The sequence below is a fragment of the Lonchura striata genome, chromosome 1, assembly GCF_046129695.1.
Source record: "Lonchura striata isolate bLonStr1 chromosome 1, bLonStr1.mat, whole genome shotgun sequence".
Classification (NCBI taxonomy): Eukaryota; Metazoa; Chordata; class Aves; order Passeriformes; family Estrildidae; genus Lonchura; species Lonchura striata.
The window spans coordinates 51,906,960-51,934,881 of record NC_134603.1 but is presented as its reverse complement, the minus strand read 5'-3'; the positions used below and the strand labels follow the sequence as shown (position 1 = coordinate 51,934,881).

Genomic DNA, 27,922 nt, shown 5'->3' with positions numbered 1-27,922 from the left:
GGCGGCGGCCGGAGCGGGCCAGGAGCGCTGCGAGCCGGGGAGATGCCCGCCCCGTACGGCAGCCTGGTGCGGTACCTGTTCCCAGCCCTGCTGCTGCACGGTGAGTGCGGTGCCGGCGCGGCTGCCGGCGGGGCTCGGTCCGCGGGGTGCCCCGAAAAGCGGCTGGGGTGCGAGGGAGCCCCAGAGGCGCTCTGGCGGGGACAGAGGGGCGCGGGTGGGTCGCTCTCCCGTCGTGGGTCCCCTGCCCGGGCCGGAGGTCGGGCAGAGCATGGGAAGCGGGCAGACCCCCGGCTCTGCCCGGCCGCCGTGTTAGCGGCACCCGTGCGCAGCACGCGTAGGAGCGGCAGCCGCCGGCGGGGGTAAAACCACGCCGAAAGCGCCCCGCTCCCAAGTGTGTGTCGGGGGATTGTGTTGCAGCCTGGGACTCCTTGGATGGAGCAATTAGTTCGGGCACCTCACACAAAGTTTCTTTGCTCACCTCCGGCAAGAGCTGGCGCTGCCGAAACTCCGGCGCGTTTGGCCGGGACACCCTGCGGGGCCCGCGTTCTTCCTCTTATCGGGAAGCGGTTTTTGGCGTGGAGGTGTTACCTGGGAAGCCTTCGGTTGCAAAGTGTGCCAGCACCGGATCTTGTGCCCAACTAAAATTGTTTTGCTGCAGAGCACAAAAATTCTGGATGTTATCACGCATGTTATTATCCTGCTTTGACAGCCTCTCAGTTTAATCCTGGACTGACATCTCTCTGAAACTGCACAGTAGGCAACATTTTAGTGAGAAAAGTCGGCATATTTAAACTTGAAAGTTCAGCTTGTAAATTCATTTTTGGGCTCTTAAAAAGATAAACCATCTTTTCAGAAAGCCAGTGTTCTTAAAGGGAAATTTCTAAAAATAAGGCAGTTTAATGAGCTGCTTAGGTATGTCTGACATTTGGCATCCAGATTTGAAAAATCTGGGTATGATATCCTTCTGAAACTGTGACTCAAGTTACTCGCTTACAGCATCATTTTGAAGTGTTCCTAATTCTGAAGTCCTTTGTAGCATCCAGCATCCATCAGTCAAATTTCTTAGGACCCCAAGCTTAGTCGTAAAAAGAGGAATTCTTTTAACTGTTAAAATACAAGTGACCTACATGGATTCAGTGGGAGATCTGTGAGCTGGGGTTAAGGATTTCAAAGCTATTCCTGGGGTTGATTTTGTGAAGCGGGGATTGTCTCTCTCTGTTTGTACAAGTGCTAAGCACACACTATGGTATTTAATAAATAATAAAGAGCATGGGCTTCTGATGTTATATTTTGTTTAGAGAAAGAAAGAGTAGGAGGCTCTGATCCCCAGGAGGAGGTTTATACTCTTCTCACTGCTCAGCTATGAGATCCGGAGAGCACAGAAACATGTTTCGCTGAGCCAGACCTGACAGGATGCCAGAGGTGTTCTTTAAACTCTGTGATCTGAGATGTAAAAGTTGAAATGGGAGACTTGAAGTTATAGGGTAAAGAAAGGAGGTGTAATTGCAGGGTTGGACTCCCTGGCTCATCTGCTTGGAATTACAGAGCAGAGCTGAATGCTGGCTGGAGCAGGAAACAAATCAGGGAGAGTGATCAGATCAAAACAGCAGCTGCCAAAAGAGGATGATGAAGGAAAGTCATCCATTTCTTCCATATGCAGTTATATTTCACCAAATAACATAAACCAAAGTTCTTGTAGAAAGATACAACTCACTGCCTTGTATATGAAGACAAGTACCTTAGCAGTGTAGCAGTTCACAGTTTTTAGATCAGAGTTTCAAGAGTTTGGAAACTACTGCCCTCTTGCAAACTTGAAAATTGTATCAGTGGCACTAAAACATAGCCCATGGAAATGTGTTTACCCTGTTGGCTATAACTTGGTCTAGAGCTTTTTCGTCCATGCCATAAAGTCAGTAGAAGCATCCTTTGATCAGTGGCTATCCTGAATTGCTAATGTGTAAGAATAACCAGCAATCCCAGGGGATTGCAGTGTTAAGCCTCTTTGCAGCATGTAATGTTTTCTTTCTGGATTTCTATTGCATATGGCAATTCGAGGGTTAAAAGTGAATGAGTGTGGGTGGATGGTTGAGGCTTTTTAGGGCTTAAAGCTTTGTGACACAAGTTAAAATGTCCTGTAAGGATAGAGCTTCTGCTTTCATTGCATTAAGAAATGCCTGCTTTAACATCACTGAGTTGGAAAAATTAGTCTTCATTCATCAAAATAAAACCTGTACATGTACAGTGTCACCAAAAAGAAAAAAAGTTTTGCTGGAAGTTGTCCATTATCACTGTTTTCTTTGCTTAGACAAAAAGCCACAGAATGGCTGTCAGATGTCAAACACTAAGATCATTCAACTCCAGAAAACCTAAATAATAAGAGCTACGTTCAAATGGATTCAGAACAAATTTGGCTAATTTATTCTGTAAATATAACCTTTTTAAATATAAACACAGATGCTAAAAAAAAGTTAGTGTATTTCTGATCATGCTACTGTTAGAGTAATGAGTTAGAAACTTTAAAACAATTATTCAATAACATCATGGAAATGGTACTAATAAAGATGATGAAAACAAGACTAATAGGCTTTTCAGAGCAAAACTGTTTATGCTTTTAAAAGTTCTCTGGCAATGTTGCTTAAATTAGTTATATAGTAGTGTTTTATTTCCAAACTTTTTCAGGAAAATAATAAGGAAATGTATCAGGAGATATAAATACCCATAGCCATAGAATGAACATATATTGTTCCCTGTGTTAGAGACATATATGATCTGTTTCCTCAATTAAATAATGCATTTCAAAATCTAGAAGAAAATAAAAGGATGGGAAGACACACTGCTTAGTGTAAGCGTTGGAGAATTTGCAGGGAGAGTTAGAAGATGAACTAAATTTTATTCACAATTTTGTCAGCATATGTCAAAATATTCACATTTTGTCACCATTTCACTCATTTTTGTGCTTTTATTTTGCCTTGTTAGCTCTTGTGGGCTAACACAGTCATAACATGTTGGTGTTATCAATAGAGAGGGCAACTTTTTTGTGCTCTGTAGGGTGTTTGTAGAAAGTAGGCTGGCACACAATGGGACCCAAAAGTTGCCTCATCTATACTGGAGGCAAATACCTTCAGCTATTCAAGGAAAGGATAGTATTTCATTAGTGAGTGATTATTTAGGGCTGATAGAGGGTAGGATTGTATGTAGTGAGTTTGTTTAGTGCTGTCTTCACCCAGACACAAGTCGCAGGGGAGCTGGGGGCAGTTCTGCATGAATAAACCCCAGTGCCAAGGTGTGGGTACAGGATGGAGCACACATTTCTTGCAAAGAGGGCAAGACCAAACTACCATTGATACTGAACTGCACTGACATCCCAGTGCTGCAGCCGCTCCTGTCAGGGGCAGAGTTCCCACTGCCCTGAAGTAAGATGGGCTTTACACGGTTTCATAAAGAAACCCTCACTCTGGGCAGTGCCATTTCACCTTGCACACGTCGCAGCAGCCATCCCAGCTAAAAACTTCGGCTAAGCAGAGGTATGGGCTGTGTAATTGCTTGGCTCTTGGTTCTCTGACCTCTTCCAGGAGAGAGGATTGAGTAAGGACCAAGCTGTAGGGCAACAGGGGACCTCCATGCTGGGCCTGTCAGCTTTGAGGGTGTTACTTTTTAGCTGCCCCATGTAAACATACTTCGGATCCCTCCTCAGGATCTTCCATGCTCTGAAGCGTTCATTTTGCCTCTCTTCTAAGGCTGCACTTGGGAACTCTGTGTGCACAAGAGAGGCAGCAGATACATGAGAAAGGAAGCCATTGTCCTGTCTGCCTCCCTGGCCATCAAGCTGGCTTTCCTTTCCCAACCCTTTTGTTTGTAGTAGCTAATTTAGGCCCCGGTCTTGCGAGGACTCTTTGAAGTTTCAAGTGCAGGGAAAACACTGGTAAACACAGCCCGTGGCTTGGTAACAGGACATTATATTCTCCATGGCAATTATGTAAGCTTGCACTGGAGCTAAAGGCCTGTCATAGGCATTATCTGACACCGTCCCACATCAAGAAAGAGCATAATCCAAATGTCTACTTATTTAATTGTGCAGGGCAACTGCCCAGATAAGGAGAGCTATAAAGTTAATCCAGCCAATTATTCTTTATCTGTTGTAAGGTTTTTCCAGTTTCAGACAAGTTCTAACTTGAAAAGAGATTGCTGCAGGAGTAAAGCATTAATGTTAAAATGTTTCTATCAGAGATAAAGCCATTGCTTATTTTGAACTTATGGTATCACTTGAGGTAGTTTTACTTTATAATAAAATTTACATCACTAGAAATTAAAAAAAAAAAAAGTTAAGTGATTCCTGCTGAGCAAATCCCAGCCTAAATCCAGGATTGAGACCTACTCTGAGGTAACATCTCTTCAACCATCTAGCAAAGGATGAACCTGCTGAACACCTGGTAGCTTTGAGACTGGCTTGAAGTGCTACACTTGGACATGTTCAAAGCCATGGTTTCAATTTTGGTAGAGACATTCATTAAACTGATAAAATCTAAACAGTTTAAGATTATTTTCCTTATGCTTTAGCAGTCTGGCGTAACTCTGAACAGAATTTGGCCTGGGTGTTGAGGCACAAATTAAATTAAAACTGTCTGTGTTCAAGCACAACTCTATGTTTTATCTTTGTTGCCATTGTACAGTATTTGCATACTGTTTTTCAGAAAACCAAAACATTCATTCTAGAAGCTTGCAGTTTTTTGCAGAAATATTGGCAGAGAGCTTTGTCATAACCATTTTTGAAACACTTTTGAGTAACAGGCTGCCAACAGATTGCCCTTTTAAGATTTGTATTTTACTCTCAGCTATGTGCAGAAATCTTTGAAGAACTTGAAAGTAACCTATCTTCCCTTAACAATTATTTTTATCTTGAATGGTTGTTCCCACATCAGATACAGGTTTATAGGTGAACATGAGAGCCTGAAGCCCTCCCTCTGGTGTGGTGCCTGCTCCTATCCACGTCTCACTGGCATGGCAGCTGTACACACCTCCACTTTCCCACTCAGACGGATGTTGGATCCTGTAAAGTGTGATCTGAGATCACAGGTCCTCAAGATCTGTGTGATCTCTGAGGGTCTGGGCAGGGATCCCCAGTGAGCTGTAGCACCTCTTATACTATATTCAATTAGTTTCATGCTAAAGCTGTGTCACTGCCAGGGCTTGATTTTGAAAGGGAAACTGGATATCAGCTCATCATAGAATGCTTTTGCTTTGCTACCTGGTATTTCAGGTGGATTCTGGATTTTTCCTTTTCCTTTTGGACTTGCTCCTTTGTGAAAACAAATGCTGTGGGGTGGGGGCTACAATCATACCAATATCTGATTGTGGTGTAGCTAAAGTGAGAGCCAACCAGAGGCTTCACAAAATTATTGTTATTGGTCTCATGCAAAGATTTTTTTGCTTTTTTGCTTGTTTGAAAACTGTCACACTTTTGAGTAGTAACATAGTGGGTGGATTTTGGTTTATATTTTTAAACAAGTGGGTAATATTCCTTCATAACACACAAAAATTCAAACAGAAAGAGAGTCTGAAATATTCTCAGATGAGTCTGAGATAGTCATGGAGATACTGAAACCTTCCATCTGTCAGTGCTATTAAGAATAGCAGACTTGGATCTCTCTGAATGAAAGTAATAGCTCCAACTATGTTGCAACTGCATCTACTATCCAAAGTGGGCTTCTAAAGAGTCATTAAATTCTTTTCCCAGTTTTGTGAATGCATGTTTTAACCTTGAGCCTTTCCAGCAATGTCTAATTTAACAGGGCCAAATGGATCTTTTAAAATAAGTGAATCATCCCTGTAGTTCCTCAGTTTTACAGAACACCTTGTGTGCACTGCCAAGGGTGGAGCAGGGGGGCACTGCACTGCCTCTGAGCACCTACTGTGAGGAAAAACACAGAAGATGGTGCTTGATTTACTGTTCTGTGTGGGAAGCATATCTCTGGTCTCAGTGCTTGACCTGCAGATGGTACAAGAGGAAGTTACATCTCCTTTGTATGGCAGTTGTATCTACGGGCATACATCAGTAACTACAAAAGTGTTGAAATTACTTCTTTGTAAGGAAGAAGTTTGCACTAAATTAAGTATTTCCTTGCTCCAGCAAGGCAATCATAGGTAAAGGTCCCATTGCTGTCTCTTAATTTTATTCTGTATTTCATATTCTGATATTCTGGTCCTGTGATGTTTAGCATTATTGAGTGAAGCCCCAGGGACAAAGACCTGGAGATGTTGGTTGATAAGAAGCTCAATATGTGCACTCAGAGCCCAGAAAGCCAAAGATCCCAGGCTGCATCCAAAGCAGAGTGGGCAGCGCAGCAAGGCAGGGGATTCTGTCCATCTGCTCTGCTCTGGTGAGATCCCACTTCAAGTACTGTGTCCAGTTCTGGGTTACTCAGCACAAGAAGCACATGGACATGCTGGAGCAAGTCCAAAGGAAGCCACTAAGATAGTCAGAGGGCTGCAGCAGCTCTCCTGTGGCAATGGACTGATAGAGCCAGGGTTGTTCAGCATGCAGAAGAGAAGGCTCTGGGGAAACCTTAGAGCACCTTCCAATACCTAAAGAGATCCTGCAAGAGAGCTGGAAAGGGACTTTTTACAAAGGCATGTAGTGATAGGACAAGGGGAACAGCTTTAAACTGAAAGGACAGGTTTAGATTAGATCTAAATCTAATTCTTTCTTTAGGAAGAAAGTCTTTACTGGGAGGGTGATGAGGCAATGGAACAAGTTGCCTAGGAAAGTTGTGGATGCCTCATCAAGGCCAGGGTGGATGGGGTCTTGACCAATCTGGTCCTGTGGAAGGTGTCCCTGCCCATGGTCAGGGGGTAGAAGAACTGGATAATTTTTAATTTCTCTTCCGACCCAAATCATTCTATGTGTGTTTTCTACATATCTCTATATGTCTCTGCAACCTTCATTATGTTCTCATGCCTCTCTTGATTACCTGAATTTGTTCTTACCTTCATTTTTCATAGTTGGATGGATAGAGTCCCAAACAAATACCCTCTTTCCTCTAGTCCTGTTGATGTAAATCTCCCTTCTATTCCCTAGCTGCAGTTTATCATTTACAAGTTGCAGACAGAACTACATTCATGTGACATGGAGAGCTAAGACATAATTGCTTTTGAGCTGTATCAAAGAAGACACTGTATAATACCACATAAAGTTTGACTTCTTTTCAAAAACTTCTTCTTTTCATTATTTCCTTCAGGGAATAATTGGGAATGTCTGATGTGGTTACTGTGTTTTTTTCTTTGATATATGCACATACAAGATGGTGTCATCCCAAAAAAGGATTTTTGCTTGAAGAAATTAAATCCCCAAGTATGTCTAAATGAATAAATCATTGCTAAATGCATCTGTATTCATGAGTCATATGACATGAACTAGGCAAAATACAACTGTATAAAAGCAAGTGGTACAATAAATATGCGTTGAAAATAGCCAGTTAAACAATTTCAAAGCCTTCTTCTGATGACAAATTTCAAATGTTTAACAACTTCAAAAGGAAATGCAAATTTTCAAAGTCTTTTTTCAGTGTGAAATAATTTGTCTGCAGGGGACACCATGTTGAAAGATAGCACTGGTGGCTACTCTGCCATGCACCTTGCATGGACATGAAGCACAGACCCAGCCTAGTCAACTCTGCCTCTCCAAAGATGTAGTCTGTTCAAGCAGAGCATTACCCTGTCATGGCTATACCATTTCTGGCTGCAGAATGGGAGTTGTTTGGTGCTAGCATGAGTGACTGCTCAGCAATGTAGAAACACCTGAGAACTCTCCGACCTCCAGAAAGGGAGAAATACTGAACCCCTGAAAATCAGGCTTCCATAAGGGCATCTCAGGCAGTGTGCTCAAATATCAAAATATCCCTAGTATTTATTACCCTATAGAAAGCAAGGCCATAAATTCTCATTCACATTGAAGAATTGTTTGCAACTGCAACATAACAAAGCAATCAGATTTTCCAGAAAAGATTTTGTGAGGTTGTATTCATTAATCTCATTAAATCCTAATGTTGTTGCGTGGTGAGCACTTTTTAGGTTAAGGTATTTATTGTATTCTTTCTGATCATTTTTTACCCTGTCTCCTGGACAAGTCTTTGCTTCTGTTTAGCTAAGAAATTGCTGGTTTTAAATGATTGACATGTATTTATAATTTTGGCAATGCCATTTTCCCAGGTGTTACCCAAGTTTCTTCCAGAAGATCTAAGACCTAGCCAAGACCTAGCCAAGACCTTGCCAACATAATGAATCACCCTTTTCCCCCCCCGCTTTTTTTTTTTTTTTTTTTTTTTAATGGGAAATAGGAAAGGTTTAAGAAAGTGTCTGCCTAACACCAGGCATGTGCCCAAATGTCAGATGGGGCCTGGGACATAAAGCATAGGATCCTGTACTGGGTGGCTCTCACTGGTGATCTCCAACAGCCCTGTTTCTTATTCAGATCAGCTGAGAAAGCAGCGGAAAATATGGGGATGAATCCCAGACCCTTCCCCTTACAGTGAGACATTCCTTTCCTGCGATGGCTGCACCAACTTCCCAGGCACTCAAACAGCCCCTTCACCCCACCCCTTATTCATTTTGTAGCCCTCTGGTGCTCAAATTCTTTCTGGCAATGTAACACAATTTCCAACACATTATGTAAGGTTCATGTTTGTCACCTTTTAACCCCTAGATGTGAGGTTTTCTTTTGATCCGTGTTTTCCAACATATCTAAGAGCAGGCTGTGTCTAAAAGAGTAAAGGCACATTCCTTTTGAAGCTATGTATTCATTTTGTTCAATTAATATTGTTTAGAGAGCATACTGGTAGATTTTGTATGTATACATTACTAGAAACCAAAATTACTGTGTACTGGAGATAAAGTTAGCTTTGGAAATTCCTTTTCCCCTTTAAAATAAAAATAGAAGGATCTGCCTTTAATTGACCGCCTCAGTCATCACAGAGGCTTCCTGTGTGCAGAGGCTTTGCCTTTAATATCTGTTTTCCCTTGACTTTAAAGAGTAGTCTTTATTTGCAAGTTTATTATAGAAGCATTCAAATTAGAGGTGGGCTGAAACCGCAAAGTTTGTGTCCGGATCTGGACACAACTTTCTGAAAGTTGGAAAGCCTATGTTTTTGATTGTCCTGACCAGAGATTACAGAGGTGTCTGCAAAGTTCCTTTTCAGAGCCACATCTCCTGGGTGTGGAGACACAGCATTTCAGTTTGAGTCTTTTACCCAGTTTATTTCATAAGTTTATGTAGTGGATTATGAGTGGTATGACAGAAAGGAAGAGCTTCCCATAATTTTTTTTCATATGAGAAAGTAAATGTAAACAGTATTTGCCCAGACACATAACAAGATGAACAAGTGTCATTCAACACAAGACGGTCACAATGTCCTTGATCACACTGATGCCCTACTCAGCAGGGTCTCATGATATCATTTATGCTTTCTGTCACAGGGCTGGGAGAAGGTTCTGCTCTTCTTCACCCAGAGAGTAGAACCCACCCTCGGTCCTTGGAGAAGAGTGCCTGGAGGGCTTTCAAGGAGTCACAGTGCCATCATATGCTGAAACACCTTCACAATGGAGCCCGGATCACTGTACAGATGCCTCCCAATATTGAGGGCCACTGGGTCTCTACTGGGTAAGGAAAGATAAAACCCCCTTGGGATGGGGAAGAGAAGATGGTAAAAAAACAGAGAGGGAAAGATAAATATTCCTACTTTCAACAGAAGAAATACTTTTTTTAATGTGGTGATGCTCTAAATTCCAGATGCTCTCTATATGTTTGTGCATAAAAGGAGAAGGAGCAGCGTTATGTACATTAAAATAGCATGCCATGAAGCTGTCTTGAAGAATCAATTTATTGTCTGGATTTTAAACAGCATGCTGTGAAATATCTTTAAATCTCTCTGAATAGGAAGGAGCCTACCAAGCTGCCAAAATGGATGCTCATTCAAACATAACATTGTACTATATTTGTCTCCATGCATTAGATCCATTGAATAGATCTTTGTTTTCAGAGCATGGGTCTAGCACAGGTTTTATTTGCATAAGAAATTAAGAATCTGTATTTCACTAGCTCTGTTACTCTTTATACCTGATGACTTGTGTTTCAGAGAGGTTTTGCTTTCTGTGTCTCAGCAGGCAATATTCACATGCTCATTGGAAGTGACTTGTAGTAGGAAAGACTGAGGGTTTTTTTTAACAGAGAGGACTGTATTTCAGGATGAGAGGAAATGGTCTCAAATTACACCAGGGGAGGTTTAGATTAGATATTAAGAAAAATTTCTTCAATGTAAGAGTGGTCAGGCATTGGAATAGGCTGCCTGGGGAAGTGGTGGAGTTAACATCTCTGGAAGTGTTCAAAAGACTTGTGGATATGGCACCTGGATGTGGTTTAGTGGCGAACATTGTGGTGCTAGGTTAATGGCTGGACTCAATAGTCTTAAAGGTCTTTTCCAACCTTAACAATTCTAAAGTTCTGTTTATATTAAGCAGTGTAGAGGTGACAAGGGTAACAAGTTTGAAGGCGCAGAAGGGCTTCCTACAGGAAGTGGAATTTAACTGCCATTTACACTTCCAGGAAAAAAAAAAAAAAAAAAAAGGGGGGGGCAGGGGGCATTGGGAAGAAAGAGAAAGAACCAACAAAACTTGAATATTGCATGGTCCAAATTCAAGCCAAGTAGAAGTTTTGCATTAATAGTCAGAAGTTTGCATTAAATGCCACCCCTGTTGAATGCTTGAGTGGAAAAGCTCAGGACATGATCCTGCATATCCACAGCAGACCAGAAATCATGGAGTTACACAGAGAAGCTTCTAAAGCAGCTTATAAGCCAGTTCTTTGTGCTGTTCCCTGGACAGATGGCATTTCACTTTCTGATGTTATCAGTCATTCTGCTAAATCTACCGTGCAAAAGAGAGCAATAAATGTTTAATAAGCTGGTACTATTTTCAATGAAGAATTGAGTCACGTGGTGGTCCCTAGACAACAGGCAAAAGCAAAACACGATTCAAAATATTTAATCCTACAAGATAAAGCCTTTAGATATGATCACCATGAAGTAGTGTATTAATAGCAGGGGAGGAAATTGTTGGATAATGGGCAGGCCACAGATTCCTAGTTTCTATTTACTCCTATTCCTGTTGGAGGGATATTAGCACGCAGGTGTCTCTGTGGACCCATGTGGGTCTCGTTGCCTGTAGTATACGTGATGTGCCACCTTGCTAAAGTTTTGTTTCCATGCTTTCTTTGCCCCCACAGCTGTGAAGTTAGAGCAGGCCCAGAGTTCATCACAAGATCATACAGGTTCTACCACAACAACACGTTCAAGGCCTATCAGTTCTATTACGGCGGCAATCGCTGCACGAACCCCATCTACACCTTAGTCATACGAGGCAAAATCCGTCTCCGGCAGGCGTCCTGGATCATCCGGGGGGGCACCGAGGCCGACTATCAGCTCCGCAACATACAGATCATATGCCACAACGAAGCAGTAGCCAAAAAATTAAGTGAGTTGGTGAACCAGACGTGTCCTGGATTTATCCCAGCAGATAGTCCCTGGGAGCAGGATGTGAGCTATGATTTGCTGAGAGAAGAGAATGGCTGTGAATGTACCAAAGCTCTGAATTTTGCCATGCATGAACTCCAGCTCATCCGTGTGGAGAAGCAGTACCTGCACCACAATTTTGACCACCTTGTGGAGGAGCTATTCCTCGGAGACATTCACACTGATGCTACTCAGAGGAGGTACTATCGGCCCTCTAGCTACCAACCTCCTCTTCAAAATGCCAAGGTACGTCTGTGGGGGTTTGCATATGTCCTCTTCTTAAGATACTGCTGACAAAGCCCAAATCACTCAGTTCTTCTAAGTGCACTGATGTAACCTAAAATGTAGATGTGCTTCTAACACAGGGGTTGATTACAGCCTTAGTTAACAGAAGATAACAGAACTCACTTTGTGAGAACAGTAACTTAGCTGTGGTTTATGTGACTGCAAATATGCAAAAAAAGTAATCTCATTAGGTAAGCTCAATAAAGGCCGTTCTGAAGCTGGAATCAGAGACTTGTAGGCAGAAGTGGGAGTGGTTGGCTGGGACCATGGCTGTAAGCTAGCAGCTGAGAGGAATGTTTCATATAGAACTGAGACAGCAGAAGAGGAACAGGCATCAGTGGATACTGCTGCAGCTATGGGAGGGCCAGGGGAAGAGGAAATCAAATATGAATATCAGCATATGGAAATTGGGTGATCCATAACCTGAAGAGAAGACAAGGAAATTGGAAGGTAAACACATGGAAGGGGCAGCATGAAGGAAAAAAAACTGATGGACTGCACAGGTCATGGATCCAGACATGGGCACACACATTAATGAAATGAAAAACAGGTGAATTTTGAATGGGGCTCTAATTCCATTTGATAGTTCAGTTTTCAAAGGGGCCTCAAAGTGCCCTCAGCTTCATCAGGAATTGATCAACCCATAGTAAGCTAAATAAAACTCAAAAAGGAAGTACAGACACTGATGGCCTGTAGCTGGAAGGCTGTCATAGATCTTTCCTGGTGACATTTCAAAGGCAGGCAGCAATTGGAACCACATTGCCAGGTAATGCTGCCACCAGTGTGCTCCAGCTGGGCATTGCCACAGCATCACTTCCAGCTAATGGGTTACCACCATTTGTAATCATCTCACCACAAATGGTTCAAAAGTCAGCTTATCAGCAATAGCAGGAAACACAACATTATTTGATCTGCCTTTAATTGCTTTGTAGCCTGGCCTAGGGACCATTTTAATCCACAGTTGACTGTTATGCTGTCTTGAAGTTACCAAGGACAAATCTGAGGGTTTTTTTTAAAACTTACCTTCCCAAAATAGAGTGTTTCAGCAGCAGAAGGTGTACACAGTATCAGTCCTCTGCAAAACTTTTTAACCACATAAACTTTCACTTTACTGATTTGGGTGTGAAGGTTCTTTGCTAGATTTCTTCCTGCAGGTATCTGTAGATAGAAATTATTAGACACCAGCTATATTGTATCTGTTCTAGAAAACATTGTAGATCTTTTTCTGACCACTTGAAACAGAGACAAAATCTTGATTTAAATCCCTATACCTGAGTATTTTTTCTGGTCTAATCTAGGTGTCTTATTCTGGGCTGATAAATAAGATAGTAAATGTCTATACTTGCACCTTGTAGTAATTTCATTACAGTCAGAGCAATCAGATGTACTTTCAGACAGCTTTAGAAAATTAAGATTGTTGTCCAGGCCTGCCGTAATTTTAGGTAATGATTTTTCTGACACTGTGTTCTGCTGGCATAGCATCCCTTTTTCTCTCTAAAATATAGTGCCTCTAAAATACAATGTTCAAATTTAAGGGCCCAAATTTTACATAGGAGAGGTGTGTTTCTTGAGACAAGTTAGGTAAGAGAAGCTGGGCCTGCTGGTACTAGGCTTTCAGTATTATATAAATAGCAATACCATAAAAAATGAACCTTTGCTTCAGCTGCCATGAAAGATTCCAGGATGTGGGTTTGTTGGTTTGTACCTAAGCAGAAAGATCCCTATACCGACAGGTTCTCAACAGGCACTCTGACCTACTGTTTGCCAAATGCAGGAAGAATAGCAACAGAAGTGATTTTTTTTTTCCTTTTTTTTTTCTTGAAGTCCAGGCAAACATACTGTTAAAAGGTTATAACCCTTCCTTTTTGAACTCCTTTCCTTTTTTAATTGTTGCTCCACTGGGACCTAGCTGAAAATGAGTTTAAATGCTAAATTGAGTTTAAAACTACAAGTCACAGACTCCTCTGGAAACTGGACACCACGAATAAATAGAAACGTTAAATCAACTTGTTTTTTTAAGGTTTCTACAGTCATACCAAGAGGTTGGGGAGGCCAGGAAATTGCTTCTGAGGTGAATCAGGTGTATTGTGTGGAATCTTTCATTTAAAGCTTTTTTCATTTCCTTTTTATTTATTTATATTTTAGACTCACAAAGACCTGTCTAAAATAAGTTAAGAGGATTCACATTTTTAGTTAAATTTATAGTTAAGCCTCTATATAGAAGAAAGTTCCACCCAGCCTAAGAGTTTACACAGCCTGTAAGTTGGATGTGGTAGCCACATTCATTACTCATGTGGTTGAAATGAATGGTAATTAAAAACAAATGATTGCTGGATATGTTAGGAATGCCAAAGCCACATGATCAGGACTTTAAACAAATAGAATTGGACCTTTTCCAAATTCCTGCAATGATTTCACCATGGGATGGTAAATCAAAAAGGCTGTCCAAAAACCAGACAGCTTTATGCTGAGCTACAAATCTGAATAAATTCGCAGATTACCGTATCTCAAGTGTTCATATAGAATCAGGGAGCTTATAAAAACATATAATATGTCATCTCTTAAGGCTTTACGAATTCTCTTAGATAAGAACATACCTTAAACAAATTCTTCCTGTAAAATATGTGGAAGTTCTTTAGTGCAGATGATGAATAGGTCACTATATAGATTTATCTTGGCTATTTCCTAACCTGGCTCAAGATGCTAGTTAGGACTGGCTGATGAATGGAGATGAACATCTTTGATGTCTCTTGACATTGCAAGTTTATCGAGTGGTTCAAGCTATCACACATGGAGCTTCTTCAGCCAGCATGAGAGAGCACATGGGTGGGAGGGGCAGGATGGAGGAACTGCTGCGCCATCATCACATATATTACACAGAATGTTCCCAATTAGGACAACACCAAGTAGGCTGCCTGATTAGTTGTAATATCACAAAAGTATACAGGGACTTGTAGCATGAAGGAAGGCTTGAATGCAGTATTCGTTCTCTGTACAGGACAGAAAATGTCTTCAGAAATGTCTGCTCTAAACTACAGAAAATGTGCATAATAGCAATACTGGGAGACTTATTTCACATGTAATTGCCTCAGCAATATTGCTTTGTAAACAAAGAACTCCTTGTGTTATTTTATCGTGTGACAGAGTAACGGGAAATATCAGAGCAGGACTGTGATGACCAGTCATTCTGGTTAGATCATTACTTAGGAATAAGGCTGACATAGTCTGGAACATCACAAGAAACCTAAAAAGCCCTAGGATAACCTTCACTCTTTGTCATGCTGAATCATTTGCTGGACACTTACTGAAATCATCTTTCAGTAAGATGTTTTCCCTTTAAAATGTGACTAATGAATAAATTCTCTATCACAACTTTATTTACCAAGGGACTTGATGTCCAGCAGCACCTGGAATTTGCAGCTGATACAGATTCAGTGTATGACGGAGACTGGTTCTTGGGTTTTCCTTTATCCAAGAAAGAGCAAAGTGTGCAAAGTTTTCTGTGCTTTTCAAAAATTTGAATCTTCATCTCTTTGAAACACAGTGACTTCATCGCTAGGGGAATACTATGTACATGTGAAGCTCCCAGGGAAATGCAATCATGAGTTAATAAATAGATGTTAAACATGTGAAGCGCCTCAGAGAAATATGCAAAACTAAACCAAAAAGTATCATTTTGGCCGACAAAACTCCTTTGTTGCCTGAGTGGTGCCACTAGACTTCTAGATTAAGGCAGCACTTGAAGGGTGCCTTTTGTCCATTATTACTTGAAAAGGGCTCTTGGTTAGGAAAATTATGAGGGGAAGCAAGGTAGAAATATTCAGAAGAATGCTCAAGTGGGTTAATTGAAGGTTTATGAACAATAACAATGTGTGTGGTGCCCTACAGAGATGAAGAAGGAAGCAGCTTTTAGCTAAGGTTGGCCCTTGCCATGCTCAGCAGCACGTGGCCCTGCGCCTTTAAGGGTGCCACGTCTGCAGTTATCACTGTCTGCTCTGCAGCTGCAGTAAAAGCCTGCCACAACTCAAATGCAGCACCAGGGATCAAAATTAACTATTTAGCCTAGCCTGGGCCTTCAGGTCAACTCAGCATATGTATCTAACACCTTCCTTGCAGTTGGCATCTAAGCACAGTGGCTTCATCTTTTGTAAAAAGGCAGGGAAGACTCAGTGGTAATACTGCATGGTTTAGAGGGCTGTATAGGATGCTTTTTAAGCGCATGATAAATACATAAGGCAGCTTTATTTGGGAGTAAAAATGGACATTCAAGCTGTCTCTTCAGGTTTTCCAGGAATTTTTTTTGTTAATACTTCATAAAACATTCATGTCACCATAATTTAGTATCATTTTAATGGGATAGATGACATGCAAGCACATTCATCTGAGACGTCTGGTTTTCTCTTTGTTCTTGTCTTTTGTCCAGGCAAAAGTCATTTATACCAGAAAAGAACAACCAGAGTACTTTTGCATTTCATATTGGTTTTGTTTATTTCAGTTTTATTCTGGGTTGTGCAACAGAATCAACATCATAGATCAGACAGTTGTGTAATGGTAGTGCCTTGAGATTCCTTCACTATCTTTCCCTTCATAAGAGCAGTTAATAAAAACCATTCCTCAATATCTTAGAATATATGGTACACATTTGCAGATAAATCAGAGCATATCTCCACCCTCCTTCCTGCTTGCAGCACCTCTGTTCCCCACCAAAAGAAATATCTATCTGAGAACTCTGCAAAGGAGTTACCGCTCTCTCCAGCATTTTACTTGCCTCAAGATTTTTAATTAAAGTTTTAAATCTTCATTTTTCTTCATTCCATTTGGCAGGCTGAGTTATAACTGTGTCAGGCATGCTTGTCAACTCCCCAAAGCCAGGCTAATGCACATTAGTCAACTCAGCTTCATATGAGGTCATGCAAAGCCTGCAAATTATCACTTTTGTACTGGAGAGAATTTGTGGTCATTTTTTAAAGTCTTGTCTTGGTCTGCAGTTATCTACAGTGGTGGAGGAGCGAGCCTGATACTATCCTGAGCAATTCATAAATGTGTCCTTCCTGTGGACTTGGCTCCTTGGCAATGGGAAGCAAAGCCATCCAACTTTTTTTGTTGAGCTGGGAGCATTTTCTTGAATTGATGTTCTCCCAAGAATTTCCATTTGTACTTAGTTGCTAACACTAGCACCTGGTACTGTGCTTCCTTGGGTGGTGAGGTTTAAATTATCCTGACCAGGCATGACTTGTTCCAGTCCCAGCTAGTCCTGCCCACAACATGGGATATTTGAGAGGTGTGCAAGGCCATAGCTGAGTGTGGCTTTTCCCTCTCCTTTTCAGCACTTCCCCTCATGGTAATACGTGCATTCACGTGGCAGGGGTTTCCTACCCCAGCTTTTGTGGCTGTTGGGCCCTACAACATCCCAGGATTCTGGTAGATCTGTACTGCACACACAGTTCAAGCCTGAGCCCATGCTTGAGGAAATCCAATGCCCAGTCCCTCATTTCATGTCTCCCTGCAACAAGGATATGCTGAGTACAACGTGACAGACATGCTATGTGGCATAGCCAGTGTCACACAATTAGTCCTAGGCAGCCATAGAATTCCACAGAACTTAAAAGAAAATTAGGCTGTGCTGGGAGGGTTTATGTTTCTGGCTATCCATAGCAATTGGGAAAAAGATGGAGAAACCTCATCTTTGCTAGCTTTTTTTAATTAGAATTCCCACTGCTTGGCTTCCAGAGCTCTCTGGCCTTATTGCCACTTCAGCTGAGACAGCAGGACAGAGTGATAAGAAAAAATGTTGGTGGGAATTTTTAGATCCTAAGATGTTTTCTCCCCAGCTACAAGAACTGAGTTTTCAGCCAGAGATTCAGGCTTGTTTTGGCACACATGGCGTAATGGATTAGTTCAGAAATTGGCTTTAAAGAAACACCTGGAAGGATAAGGAATGTTGTCACTATGGCTTTGGCACTGCAGAGCTGCAGGGAGCCACACATAATGGGAAGGGATCTTCCAGCTATTTTAGGGCCCAGTCCTTCTAGCAAGGCCCCACTATTAAAAATACCGCACTGTGCACTTAAGATAATCAAAATATAGAACTGATATTCATCCTGTCCTCTGCTTGTTTTATTGCTTTTTAGTTTATGTCATGCCCCAATGAGCTTTTTATTAGAGAGTTCTTAATCCTGTTTGGATTCAAATTCTGTCTCTGTTCCCTATTTTCTTTGAATGCCTGTTTTTAGAAAATAATCTTTCCCTGAAACACATGGAAAGGGAGTGATTTGCAAAGCCTCAGATAGTGTAATTAAGATCCAAGAGCAGCTGACCTAAAAAAGCAAGAGCAAAATACACAGTCAATTGTTAAACATAAATTACTCCATAATTAAGTCAAATTGCCTCATAAGAGAACTAGCTTTTTCCCTTGCCCATTACTTGGGCAAAAACCATACTGAGGGAATTTATACATGGCATATTCTTCCACTAAGAAGTTTATAAAAAGTTGTGAAAGATAGCATCACTGCAAAAAAGGTTTATGTGGGCTTAGATTCAAATGCTGGTCTCTAGAAAGTGATGCATTCAGAGTACATCCTCTGAGGGGCTGGAGCCAGCTGGTGTCTCAGCTGTGAAAGGGATGTTTCTGCTTCCTCCTTCACCACCCCAACCCATCCCTGCTGCACTCATGGTTCAATGCAAAAAGTGCCTGGTTGCCTCAGCTCCCTCATTTGGGCACACCATCAGTGACTAGAAGGCTGTCAGGCTGGACATTCCTTAGCAGCCCAACTGGCCAGACCCTCACAGCTGCTGCAAAGCCTTCAGAATTAGAAGGGCTGCACAGAGCTACAGTAGTTCAGGACCACGGGGTCAAAGAGCTAGGTGAACTACAGACAAGTAACAGAGAGTTAACAAGGACCTTCCCAGAGTTTACCAAGAGTCACCTCTGCTCACAGTGTAATGGTGGCCACCGGTGACCAAAACAGAAAACAGGATGAGTTGTTGTTTGGTTTTCTTCAGATTTTGAATGAGACCAACAGAAATCACTGGTTCCCAGGTTAAATTGCTTTGGCTCACAAACTGTTTTTGGAGGATGGACTCCTGGGAGGAAGATGTGAATATAAACCAAACCAATGTACTGCTCTGCCAGGGTCTCCTCTGAGAGATGATAGAAGCTTTCAAATTCACTGCAGTAGAGAAGGGACTGTAGGAGAAATTCTCTCCTACTATTGATGGATTCAGCTTATATAAGCTATTTTTAGTTTTATAGCACTGTATTTTTCTTGCTTTCTGGATTCACTTTATGAGAGTGGGGCAGTAACAGCCATAGAGTTTCTGTCATCGGTGCCCTTATGTGTCAGGGAACAGTGCAGCGAGTCTGCCCCATGGCAGGACAGAAATGTGTGGTTAAAAGGCTCTGGCATCTTCATCTCCAGAAAAAAAACCAACATTATTTCTATTACAATTGAAATATACTTTCTGTATATATATATATCTGCACTAACTTCACCAGTTGCTGTTAAATTACTCAATTAAATGTTCTTTGTATTTCACAAAGGTACTAACAGACCTCTCACCTGCTTGAAGAATTTAGCTGAAAAAAACATATCTTAAAATTTGGTACCAAGTTCCACAGGGGGAAAGGACTTCATCCACTTTAAGAGCATGCTGACATGTGGTCTCCAGAAGACCATGTGTTTTGGGGTGGAAGGATTCTTGAGAGGTCACCAGTCCAGCATCCTTCCTCCTTAGAGCAGGGCTGTTGGCCACTGATTCAGATCAACCAACAAAGATCTTGTACTTTCATCTCTCAAGGACACTCCTTGATCCTTCCTGGAGAGAGGGGGATGCACTGCCAGGTTACTCACATCCACCACATTCAAGCTGTGAAGTGTTTTCCTGAGGTGCATCAAGTTAAGAGCTAAAGCTCAACATGCAGCCATCTGGGAGATTTACAGAAATACTTTTTCTTTGTACACCTTTCCAGCCCTCTTTTCAGAGGCCTCTCTGAGGACCTTCCATAACATAAATGCTCATATTAACTGCTCTTACTTTAAAGTGCACATGAGCTGCTGTGAACTCAGCATTTCTTCACTCACTGCCCTCAGCTCTGGCTTACTTTAGGGGTGACATTCACACAATCTTCATTAGTGCCCTGAATTCCTCCAATAAAATTACTGTAGGTAGCTTCAGAGAATCAATGTACAACACCCACAATATATTTATTTTATGCATATTAAACAGGGTTTATATTTGCCCCATCCCAGACCAGATAGTCATCCAAAGTCTTTTCAGCAACAGTGAAATCAATGAAATGGCAGCTGTTCTATGTTCCTAGGATGTAGAATAATGGTCAAAGTAACTATAAATGGTGTTTCTCAGGAGGCGGAAGCTTCAGCCTGAAATTTCTCCACTCCTGCCACAGACTTGGGAGCCTGTAGTCCCCTCCTAAGACACCCTACGTACTCACATTTGGGACCAGAGGTACTTGGCTGCTTGAGGTTGGTGCATGGCCCACATTGGTGAACTACCCTGGAGCTCGGCAGGTACCATGGACCCTGTTCCTGCTGGAGAGGGCCATGAAGTTTTCTCCATGTCCAGCAGCAGCCAACCATATCACACACTTCCCAAACTTGTGTTAGGGCTCAGCAAAGCTGAAACAGTTTAAAAAGCACTGGTTACTATTCTCCCACGGTTCCATCCAAAAAGAAAGAAGTCCTTATAACACCCATGTTTATCTACAGTATACTTAAATGTGGAGTTGCGTTATTTGTATGTTTTATTATCCCTGTATTATGTATTGGTTTATTCCTTTGTACCCCCATGTACGACTTGGTTTATCCCCAGTTTTCCTGCCTTGTCCTCCCTTCCCGCCTTTCCAGTATCTATCCATCACCCTGGAAGAGGCATTTTACCCCTCCCTGGTGCCTTGTCTGTCACTTGGTGTTCTTTCCCATCCATCCAGAAGCTTCTACTCAGGGCACCGGGTGATTGGGCGAGGGCCTGGGGCCCTTCTCATATCCTTCCCCCATTAGACCACGTTGTATCACCCCATCTCGGAGCCACCCCCTACCCCTATCCCCATTGGTTACCGGTCTTCCCCTCCCTTACAGTTAACAACTAAAAGATAAATAAGAGTTCAGCAAATGTATTGATTTCTGACACAAGCATTGCAAAATCCCTATCATAGTAAATTACCATCTACCAGCTTCTTGTATGATGCAAAGGATAAAGTGAGCCTTTTCTGGATCCTGGACTAAAATGTTAATTTCAGATAAATGCAGACAAGGGAATTAATTTCTTACAAGCTCCTCTGTTGTGCAGTCGTACAAATACAAACCCAAATGGTACCACTAACAAGATCAGAAATGACAATGCATTCCTTAAAATGTGGAGCCGGTGTCACTTCAGCATGAAGTGGCTGGCCTGCTGCATTGCCCTGTTTCCCTGGTGATGCCAGCTGAGGGTTTCTATCTGCTTTGTTGCAGAACCACGAGCGCATGTGCATCCCGTGCAGGATCATCTACCGCTCGGATGAGCACCACCCACCCATCCTGGCCCCCAAGGCAGACCTGACCATCGGGCTGCACGGAGAGTGGGTGAGCCAGCGCTGTGAGGTGCGGCCGGAGGTGCTCTTCCTGACTCGGCACTTCATCTTCCACGACAACAACAACACCTGGGAGGGCCACTACTACCACTACTCCGACCCCATCTGCAAGCACCCCACCTTCACCATCTATGCCAAGGGACGCTACAGCCGGGGAGTGCACTCGTCCAAAGTCATGGGTGGCACAGAGTTTGTGTTCAAAGGTAGAGTTGCTTGATACAATGGGGAGGGAGGTAGTTATGGACCGGAGCGGTTTGCTCATAATTATTTGGTTGCTGATGATTTCATTCAGATTTTCAGGAGTTCATTATTACTTGGGACGTTTCCAGGCATTGTGTGAATGCCCAGCCAACTATACAGCTGCATGGCATTTCACACCATTGAAGCAATACTCATTTGAGGCAGAGGTCTTTAAGTACACAAGAAAATAAGAATTCACATTACTTAGTGATCTTGAAGTCCAGTGGCCAGATGTCAAGCCTCTAAGAGAAGTGGTAGATCTGTGTCCTAGGGCTCCTTTAGTAGAGAGAAAAAAGCATCTTCAGAAGGCATTTCAGATCTGACGCGGTATAAATAATTTTCTGTGGAAGACAGATGCAGCAGCATGCATCTTTTCACGTGTACCTCCCAAGAGGCCCTCAAGCAAATAAGGGTGTCCCTAAAGACACCTCTGATTAAAGATGCTAGAGCAAAGACAAAATGTATCCAACCCAAACCCTTCGGGTACTTCAGAAAGCAGCTCTCGGTGGCACCACCCATGGCTGAGAAGCTTTCCTGCGCAAACAGTCCCATGGCACCCTGCTTAAAAAGAGCTCAGGGGCCTGAACCACTCACACAAACAAACATCTCCAAAACACAACATTCCACCACAGCACCAGCCCCAGCGGAGCCTCTGGTAGCCTCAAGCCCTCTGTAGGCTCTTCTCTTTATTTCAGTTACCACATTAGAAGCATAAAGCGTCTTGCATGGGTCTAATTTAGAAAAGCATCCAACTAGAAGAAATAATCTCTGTATCTGAGATTTTTGTAGGAGATGGGAGGTACCCTTGCCTGTCAGAACTTTGGCTCTTTCAAGCTGCATGTGCAGCATGTCCCATGTCAGCTCCTGGTATGAAATCCAGTTTCTGCTTGGATTTCTGGTTTATGTTGTGCCAACGTACCTTACAGATCAAGGTCACTAATTTGGCTTAGGTAAAACTTTCAGGTTCAGTTTCTATAAATTACCTTTTACCCCAGCTGGAGTAAATAATGTGACTTGTAGAGTCATTTAGTCAAACAGCTGTTTATAAAAGCTCAGGAAAAGCTCACAAGGAATCTTAGTATAAAAATGATGTGCAAGAGAATTTGGGATTTTGGTATGTTGGGAGGCAGGAGGGATGATTATTTTCTTCTGTTTTGGTCAGCACCAATCCATTCAGATCCACTTTTCTTGATATACAGTGTCAAAAACACACAAGGGAAAATCTCTATTCAGCTTCTGCAGGCTCATTCATTTTGGCTTTTCTCAACTTTTTTGACTTGGCTGGAAAATGAAACTCTATATGCCTTAAACTCCTTAGAAATACAAGCAGGTTAGAACTAAAGAAGCTGCAGCAGTTCTATATTTAATACTGCAAGCTGCCGCCAATGTTGAGAGATGAGAAAAAAACATCTTTCTGCAGGTCATCTATATTTTATAATTCATGGAAAAAAGGACAGGTAATATAGGATGATAGTGCAACTGTGATGTTTTACAAATTTCCCAGTGGGAACTAATTATTTTATTAGGCTTATAGGGTAGCTAGAAAATATTAAGAAATTTTGAAAAATATGTGATAAATGCTCTATTTACAAATTAATACAGACAGTAATAAAACATGAGTAAAGTTTTATTGTTTCCTCTTTTCCCTATCTCCTTATATAACCAACCAGACTTTATCTGTGAAGGATTGTCTGGAATTTATGAAAAGCCCTGCTTAATCTCTGGCTGAGATATGTGGCCATCAGGTTTTCTTCAACTGAGTTGGAGGGGGGTTGTTCTGTGAAAAAAGCAATTTTTGCAAGACAAAGACATAAAATTTTGCTCCTAGATTTGCTGGCCACACCTGTAATGTGAAAAACTAATTTAAGAATGAACAAGGGGAGACAATTTCAATTTAACAGGTGTGCCCCAATCGGCATGTTGGCTTTGCTTTTGTTTTTGTCCCTCTGCTAACAGCTCCCCTCTTCCTCTCTCACAGTGAATCACATGAAGGTCACTCCCATGGATATAGCCACAGCCTCGCTGCTCAACGTCTTCAATGGGAATGAATGTGGAGCACAGGGATCCTGGCAGGTTGGGGTTCAGCAGGACGTCACCCACACAAACGGCTGCATCGCGCTCGGCATCCGCCTACCTCACACCGAGTACGAAATCTTCAAGATGGAGCAGGATGCCTGGGGCAGGTACCTGCTGTACAATGGCCAGAGACCGAGTGACGGCTCCAGCCCCGACCGACCCGAGAAAAGAGCCACTTCCTACCAGATGCCTTTAATTCAGTGCGCCTCATCAGTACCCAGATCTGAAGAGTCACCCGAGGAGAATAAAATCAGGCTGTATAGCAGCAGAGCACCGGAAAAATATCCCAGCACCCCAGCTCTTGCTTTGTTGTTTATTTGTACTGTGTCATATTGGGATATTCTCAGCTAGAAGCGAGAAAAACTTATTGTTCATGACTACAAAGCCAGGATTCCTCCAGACTGGGGGTTGTTTTTCTTCAGACAGAAAAGGACATTTATTTTTATGCACTTGAATGCCTGAGAACTGTTGTTCTTTTCCTTACTTCCCTCTTCCTTCTCGAATCCGAACGGCACTCGTTTGATGTTTGTGCTTTGAACTTCATCCAGTCTGATCCCTGGCCTGACACGACTGCACAAAAGTAATTGCACTTTAGGACTGCAGACTTCTGGGGGGAGGGAGGGGGTCTCCTTTTATTTTTTTTTTTTTTTAACTGCTGGGATGAACTCTATGATTCTGCTTCAGTCATCTCTGCCATCTTACTGTTGTGGTACTCTTATCCCCAATGCCTGATTTCTCATCAGAATTTAGCTCTGGGGAAGGGCTCGGTGTTATGCCAGTACTGTGATAGCTGCTTCCCCCTCTGACTTCACAGCTCTGATGTAGATATGTATATAAGGAGGAAACCCACAAAGATTTATCTTGCCATTATATCACACCTCATAATACAGAAAGAATCAGCAAATCAACAGCCCTCTGTTCAAAAAGAGCTAAACGGTTGATACCCCTAATTAAAAAAAATATTCCAAGTAATTTATGCTATTTTTACAATCATTAAGTTGTAAAAATAACCAGTGGTTTAGTATTTTCTCATTCAATTAACTTAGCTGTGTAATTGCTTCGAGGCCTCCCTTTATATCTAGAGAGTAGTTACAACTAAGCCCCCTCAAAGCCAGCCAGCAGCAGCAATTTTCCTGTCAGATGCACAGAGTGCAGGTAAGCTGCCAACACAAGGCTGCAGGAAAGACTTCTCTTTCCATATTCCCGAGGCCTTTCATACTCCACGTGCAGTACTTGGATCAGCTGGGTGAGCAGAGTAAAGCAAACGGGATCTTATGTGTTCTGCAGCCCTATTTAGCAGCATCTTTTTAGTCATGTGAGCTCGTGTAAGAACGGGGAAAAGGGTTACAGCAGCAAGCACACTGTGGTCCCTGGTAGAGCAAGAAGGTAGCTGGAAACATACCCTCAGGTGGAGGAACACTGGCCCAGTCTTACAGAGGGAGGAGCAAGAGATGCACTAATGCAACCACATCCTTCCTTTTTTCCTTGCTGAACTGTCCCAACACATGCCACAGTTTCATAGAGTTTAAATCAGCATTGGTTTGGGGAGACACTGCTGGGAAGGTGGATAGACACAGCCCTTAAAGAGCATTTGTCAACTAGAGCCTGCCCTGGAAACTCTCAGGTTTCCCTCAGTGGTGAATACATCCTTTTGTGCACTGATGCAAATCAGAGCAGACTCTTGAAGCAGTAGGGGAGATGTTTAAGGCCAGCAAGGAGTTAGAAGTTCATAGATGAACCATGCTCCCCTGCTTTAATGGGGAGTGATCTTCTGAGGGCATAGCTTAATCTTGTGTTTGGGCTGTGGCTTTTACTGATGTACACATTTTGTCTCACAGGAGGTGCAGGAACATCTATAAGAAACATAAGGATAAAAGTTGTGGCGTTTCTTCACAGCATAAGCAGCTGCTAGCTGCCCAGTCCAGTACTGTGTCAGAAAAATAACCTTTAATGTATTCTTTTCAGTATCCTAGAAAAAGTATGTTTTGAATGAAAATCTTTCAACTTTACATAGTGAGTCTTCATACTGACTATTATAGCAAAAGCATTCCTTGAAAACATGGATGTGAATTTCCTCACAGTTGAAACAGAGGAACAGACTTCACCTAGTTTTGAGACAGCAGGAAGACAGAGGGAAGGAGCAGTATCATAGATAGATGCACTGCTGAGTCAGACCACATCTTTCATATTTTTTCCTCAGACAAATGAAAAGTCAGAGAAAACTGTTACTTAAGAGTTAGGAATGGAGCTCAGGTTGGCTCAGTAGTCACCAGAGAAAGTGTTTATCCATCCATCTGATGTCAGATCCTCCTTCAGCCTGTTGGAAGGATCTGAAAGACAACTCACCATGGTGAATTGAGCCCTATGAAAAACAGCTGTTCTGATCAGCGTTTCTTGATGGTTTTTTGCTCCATGCAGATCCAGAGCCAGCTCTGGATCAGTTGCTGGTGAAGGGCACAGTTTTAACTAGAGGGTCAAGAAGGAGATAGGATGCCTGTGACAGAGTAGTTACAAACCAGCATGGAGTTTGGTTTTCTCTAGATTGAATTTTGTAGTCAGCAGAGTGATACCATATCTCTAACTGGGTTACTGAATAGTTAAAGTTAAACAAGTCCCCTAAGTACTTGCTTCATTTCTGACTTCTATTTGAGATCTAGTAGCAGTTTACACTAGTTTTTATTTAAAAGTATGGGTACTGCGTGGCATTCCTTATATAACACAAGACAAGCTGCTTTTACCACCATCAACCATTCCCATGTGGTCCTATCTCTGAAAAAAAATCCGTGGTTAGAAGTTGTCAGACTCTGTCACTTTTCTGTGCAAGTGCCACACACAGCTCAATCCCAGATGACATCTCCAAATGCTTGTGATGCAGGATGAAAGCAAAGACCAAAAGAACTGTTCCACAGCATGATTTTCTATACTTATTGGAGCAATCATCTACAGTTTGTTAGTGCCTTGTGGCTCCTCTCTCAATTGTCTAATGTCAAAAATATTGCAACAGTTTCAAGAGAAATCTGTCTAGTTATAACCTCTAAAAGCACATTCATGTCTCAGCTGTTTTGAATCACAGACATGCAAAGGTCTAGGTTTTCCAAGGTTTATGGTTAGACTACATGAAAATGTGACTCACTGTACAAATTGTACAATAAATGCTCTTTTTTCCCCCTGTTATTTAAAGACACTTAATAAGGAAGTATTTTTAAAAGGTCTTCACAATGTAGTACATGAAATCTGATGGGGACTTCTGTAGCTTATTTGTAGTGTTGACCAGAAACATAATTTTATGATCTGGGCTCTTAGCATTTGCTGCACCAGCTTACCTCCACATGCCTGTATATTTTTAATTTTTCTTTTAGCCAATACAAGTCAAGTTGGACAAAGCTGTAAGTCTTCAGAGTGCATCGTTTATGTGCTAGTCTGTATTCTCTATGAGGCTTCTCCTTGCTTGCAGGCAGAGAACGAGGAACTAAGCTTACCCCCTCTTTTGGTTTCATCACTCACTAAATTAACTGCTGCACAGCACCACATACATATGTGACACAATATATTCCATTCATTTTATTTCTTCAATCTGACCTCATGTGCTGGCAGCCCTGGCTGCTAAAGAAGTTAAGCTGCGAGTAGGTTAGCAGTGGAAGACCTGCAAACTGGGTGATTTGTACCTTGCTGAAATGAAGAAGGTTTTTTTGAAAAAATAATCCATTAATGTTAATCTTCAGCTGCAACCAGTGTTGCCAGGACAGGTGAAAGCTTTTCTCTCAGTAGTATCCTCCTCAATGATCCATCTGACAGAAGAAATGAACCTAAAATTCTTGGGCAAATTGTTTTAAGAGGCTCTATTCAAGAAATAGGACAAAAGGGATCAGAAAAGTCAAAACAAGTGTTCTTACTCTGTTTGTATACTATTTACATATTGTGCCTGCTGTCCTGGGGTAGAATGTCATTTCTATGAACAGAAGTCTGTATTTTAGGATATAATGTCAGTCTTGCTTGAGTCGGAGCGTGCTTGCCTAAAGTGCCGGATTTTAAAAGAAAAAAAATCTTTTTATTTTTGTAAAGTTATAGAAGATATTTTTCTTCTCAACTATGTTCCAGATAAAACTGCTGGGGAAGTTTAAGCACTTGTTAAACTATTGATTGAAATAAAAAAAAAAAATGCCTAACTGTAAAA

The 27,922-nt window shown here is 41.9% G+C and overlaps 1 protein-coding gene across 1 annotated transcript; it reads left to right on the top strand.

Annotated features, from left to right (window-relative positions):
- Positions 1-27,922, top strand: APCDD1 (APC down-regulated 1). Its single transcript, XM_021527774.2, has 5 exons — positions 1-100; positions 9,469-9,652; positions 11,273-11,804; positions 21,314-21,635; positions 23,651-27,922. Exons 1-5 carry the CDS (start codon positions 43-45, stop codon positions 24,097-24,099), a joined length of 1,545 nt encoding a protein of 514 aa, XP_021383449.1. The 5' UTR covers positions 1-42; the 3' UTR covers positions 24,100-27,922.

Excerpts from the sequence above, each read along its gene's own strand:
- APCDD1 (XM_021527774.2), top strand. The coding sequence starts at position 43 with ATGCCCGCCCCGTACGGCAGCCTGGTGCGGTACCTGTTCCCAGCCCTG. Across the intron at positions 101-9,468 it reads CCCAGCCCTGCTGCTGCACG|GGCTGGGAGAAGGTTCTGCT; the intron begins GTGAGTGCGGTG and ends TTTCTGTCACAG. Across the intron at positions 11,805-21,313 it reads CTCCTCTTCAAAATGCCAAG|AACCACGAGCGCATGTGCAT; the intron begins GTACGTCTGTGG and ends GCTTTGTTGCAG.